The sequence below is a fragment of the Pundamilia nyererei genome, unplaced genomic scaffold, assembly GCF_000239375.1.
Source record: "Pundamilia nyererei isolate P.nyererei 1_Seehausen unplaced genomic scaffold, PunNye1.0 scaffold00007, whole genome shotgun sequence".
Classification (NCBI taxonomy): domain Eukaryota; kingdom Metazoa; phylum Chordata; class Actinopteri; order Cichliformes; family Cichlidae; genus Pundamilia; species Pundamilia nyererei.
Window position 1 is genome coordinate 5,471,536 of NW_005187408.1, and position 4,841 is coordinate 5,476,376.

A 4,841-nucleotide genomic window follows, 5' to 3' on the forward strand; every position below is an offset into this window, starting at 1 on the left:
CTGTCACTAGCAGGACTCTTATTGTCATTAACTCATTTTTGCTTTGAAACTTGAGCTGTCAACATTAACGTGGATTAATCCGTCATCACGATTAACGCGATTAACATTTTTATTGCATTTAACCCATCTGGAGCACAGAATGAACAAACTTTGGACAAACGGTGTTGAGACATGATTTTGAGTCATTCTACGTTCCAGATTGGTTAATTGCGTTAAAAATGTTAATCGCGTTAATCGTGATGACAAATTCATCCGCGTTAACGTTAACATCCCTAGTTAAAACATTATTACTGGTCAACCACTGGCACTGTATATCTGTCATGGGCATCCGTGTTTGGAGTGTTCAACAATCTCACTGTGGTCTTTTCAGTGGATCCTCAGATGTGAGATGAGTCCACTGAAACCTGCTACACAAGTTTCTGCTCTGCTTTAACACAAAGTTGGGGAACATGTAAGAATCTGGGCTAAAAGGTCCTTTAGCTGGATGAGCTGCATGTCTCAGAGTCTAGGGAAGTCAGTATTGTAGGAGTGACACACCCCCAGGACTCCATCTACCGAAGAGAAGTTCAGTAGTTTCCAAAACGCGTATCCATAAACCGAAGCTTTGCATGCAGTTTGTCTCACAAAATGAAAGGATGGTCAGGTCATTACTATCCTAAACTTTGTATTATCTGAGGTCACATGCTGGTAATGTTAATGCTGACACAGCTTCCAGAGAAAACATATACTTCCAACAGAGCAGCAACACTAATGGTAATAAAAAAAATACTTTATGGAAGAAGAAGAAAAACAAAATCCACAGAGAAGTAAACATCCAAAAGTTTCCTTAATGTCAAAGCAGCAGACATGTTTCAACAAGCCAGTTTTATCCCCATGTTACATTAGCTTGTGTAATTGCACCACCACTTACTACAGACATTGGTTTGTAATGGGCTGTTAATGTAGGTTCAAAAATATGCATATGTCTTTCATGTTGCTCAATAACCAGCCCACAAACCAGTAAAAAATGTTACCTCATTAAAAGTCCACACATACACTATCAGTCAAAAGTTTGACAAACCTTCTCATACAATGTTTTTTTTGTTTTTTTTTAATACTTTCTACATTGTAGATACATACTGACATTCATACTCTCTGTTTGCTGCACTGCAAACCCTTGGCCTTCTCTCAATGAAGTTTATGATGTAGTCACACACACACCCACTTCTTGGTCTTTCCTCAGGCAGCAATAGAGGTTATCAGCAGGGGCGTTGTCTCTACCAGGGATGTAATGAACCTTAAACTGGTATGGCTGCAAAGCAAGATACCATCTGATGATTCTCTCATCTGGGTCAGGGTTTTCTGGTCAGTTTGAAGGTTGAATTCTCTTCCCTGCAAATAATATTTGAATGAGACAAGTGCCATTTAATGGCCAAGGCTTCCTTCTTCACCGTTGCGTAGAGGCTCTCCCTTGGTAGCAGCTTACGGCTGATGTAGGCAACAGGATGTCTTCCTCAAAGTAGCAGCCCTTTGCTTTGTTGACAGCGCTGCAAACCCTTGCCCTTCTCTCAAAGAGCTTCATGATTTAGTCACCTGAAATGGTTTTCATTTGTGGAATTTCTTGCCTTCTAAATGGGGTTGAAACCATCAGTTGTGTTGTGCAGAAGTCAGGTTGGTACACAGCTGACAGCTGTCAGAATTCATATTATGGCAGGACCTAATCAGCTAAGGAAACCACAGTCCATTATTATTTTGAGAACTACAGGTCAGCCAGTCTGGAAAACGTAAAAAAAAACTTGCATGTGTCGCCAAGTGCAGTCGCAAAAACCATTAAGCGCTACAACAAAACTGGCTGACATGAGGACCGCCCCACCTCTGCTGCTGAAGACAAATTCTGAAAAAATGCTTGATAAATAATGAAGATAAATTCATCTGAGTCACTAGCCTCAGAAATCCCAAGTTAACAACACCTCAGATCAGAGCTCAGATAAATGTCACACAAAGTTCCTGTAGCAGACACATCTTGACATCAACTGTTCAGGGAAGACGGTGCGAATCAGGTCTTTATGGTCTGATAGCTGCTGGGAAACCACTACTAAGGAAAAACGATAAGCAGCAGAGATTTGGTTGGGCCAAGAAACACAAGGAAATTAGACCAGTGGAAATCTGTGCTTTGCATGGCTACTACAGCATCCTGCAGCAACATGCCATCCCATCCAGTTTGTATTTAGTTGGGCAATCATTTATTTTTCAGCAGGACAATGACCCCCAAAACCAGGATGTGTAAGGGCTATTTGACCAAGAAGGAGAGTGATGAGTGATGAGATGGTGGGCCAGATGGCCTGGCCTGCACAGTCACCTGACCTAGAGTTGAGTTGCACCCTGTCCAGAAATCCACTGCTGCCCCTTTTACTCATTGGACTCATTCAGTTCAAATACCAGGCAAAGCTTCTCCAGCAATGCTGTCTGACCTGCTGGCCATGGTAACCACATCACATGCAGAGGCGTGGACTGTTAGCACCACAGCTTGAGGTTTCCGAGTAATCCTGTTCTTTCAGGCTCTTCCTGTCTTTTCTACACACAAGAAACCCAAACTATAAGAAACACATAACTACTAAAAATCCAGACATGTCATATGTTTGGTTGTTTGGTCTATGTGTGCACTAGTTTGGCTTTTCTGTGTTATTTGTCGCTCCTTGATTATGTCTGTCTATGTAGTGCCCTTATTGCAGCCTTTCAAGTCATTTTCAGCTGTCTGTCTGTGTTTTTTCTTTCTTTCTTTAGCTTGTGTCACTTTGTGGCTGGTTTTTCATCTGCGTGTTTGACTTTTTTGCTGCCGTTTGCAGTCATTCAAGTCTCCTTTTTGGTTTTTATTTTTTCATCTAACATTTCAAGGTTTAAAGATTAACTTTAAACAAGTAATAATTAGATTTCCCCTGGTTAAGAAACCAATGAGCTGGGTAAAATCGAATTCTAATTCAGCCTTAAACAACAAATAATAGCAATAAAATAATTTCTGAACCACAGAGAGCAGTACCCACTCAGTACTTTGGGGAACTGTGGTTTGCTGAGGTTCAGATATCCGAAGTACGATAACCGGAAAGGAAGAACTGAAAGCAGTTTTTAGGCCGTGATTCATGCGTAATCCTCTCCAAACATCACAGATCACACCCTGTATTTTCACTTCCCGGCAGACTTGACAGTCAGCTGTCATACGCTCGCACTAACCGACACATGCAGTAAAAGGCGTACGGACTAAAAATACGTGTACAAACATTTAGAAGATTTATCCTATAAACACAAAATCAATGTATAAAAATGTGAAAAGCTACTCATTGTTTTCTTGTCTTAGGATATCTGATTATGTGAGCTTTTTTTTCTTGGTTTTTTACGCGATCGTTTGCAAATACCACCCCCTTCTCCCCCTATGCCGATGGTACGGTCCAAAATGCGGCGTCATATGACTCGCTGACTCACCGAACGACCTATAAAAAAGGCTCTACATGCGTTTATTCACTATTTCGTCGTTTTTCACTACCAAAACTTTGTCAAAATGCCGATGTGCGGAGGGCTTACCGATGTGAAGCAGGCCGATGAAGAAGTTCAGAAGATCTGTGATGCAGTGAGTAGAAAAGAGAGATTTTACACTTAACATTTTGTGCACACGGGGCCTGTGCTTCTTATTGATGTTGCTGTCATTGTTATTCAGATGAAGCCTCACGCAGAGCAGAAAACCGGGAGAAACTTCGAGGTTTTCACTGCAAAGAACTACAAAACACAGGTCGTTGCTGGGACCAACTACTTCATTAAGGTAATGTTCGTAATGCAAGCAGTGAGCTCAGTGGAAACACTGCAAAGCTCCGAGGTCTTGCATATAATAAAATATCATCAATAAGAGTATTAACTGTAGATAATCTGATCCATAAAGTGAAAACTAACGCGATTATCAGTGATTTTCTTTCTTTACCATCTCTAGCCTTATGTAGTTATGTGGTCATATATATAGAATTTCATGCAAACCTTAAACTGTTGATTTTCTAGTCTTAAGTGTCATTCATCACGGCTGATGCTTTTAATCTAAGTTTCCAGCCAAGTTTTGGTTAAATGTATTTAAATTTTGAGAAAAAATCTGCAAAGGAAGATTAAAGTACATGTGTGCTTCACACTCCTGGTGTTAATGGGCAAAACAAGCCATTCCAGTGCTTCCAGTACTTGTGTATGATGGCTTGGAACACATTTGCACAACACTCCCTCAGGGCTTCAATAAAGTCTCACAAGCAGAGATTTACTTTATTTTCTTAGTCTAAAATGACTCGTCCGTTTTTTTTGATCACTCGAGGCATAGTCCACTCTGTAATGAAGACATGAACGCCTCCTTCCCTACATGTTAGCATGTTGTGTGGTCAGCGTGGCTTATGTTATCACGAGTACTTCTATGTGCACATTAAGTATCTCTTCTAACTTTTTCTTGTACTTCCTTGCAGGTCCATGTGGGCGGAGACGAATGCGTTCACCTCCGTGTTTACAAGAAACTCCCGTGTTATGGAGGAGAGCTCGAGCTGTCCAGTGTGCAACACCCCAAGAGTCACGATGACAGCATTGAGTACTTCTAATGGGAGAACGAACCAGCCAAAGCATCAGTGCCTTCAGGCTGTAGTCTTGTAGTAGTCCATTAATAACCTGCCTCTTGACAAACATGTGCAGTTTCCTTTGCTTATATGTAACAATATACTGTAGATGGTAGATGTAAGGTAAAGTGGAACACTTTTATACAAGGTGCATAAATAAATTAAGCAGATTTTTCTTCTATTGTGGTGTCTGATTTGTGAAATGCCTGCATATTATCTGAAAGCAAACTCATT

General features: G+C 40.8%; 1 protein-coding gene across 1 annotated transcript; it reads left to right on the plus strand.

The window, feature by feature from the left end:
- Window positions 1–3,420: 3,420 nt before the first annotated feature.
- Window positions 3,421–4,788, plus strand: LOC102195912 (cystatin-B-like). The gene is made up of 3 exons (XM_005722670.1): window positions 3,421–3,601; window positions 3,689–3,790; window positions 4,464–4,788. Exons 1-3 carry the CDS (start codon window positions 3,533–3,535, stop codon window positions 4,590–4,592), a joined length of 300 nt encoding a protein of 99 aa, XP_005722727.1. The 5' UTR covers window positions 3,421–3,532; the 3' UTR covers window positions 4,593–4,788.
- The last annotated feature ends 53 nt before the right edge of the window (window positions 4,789–4,841 follow it).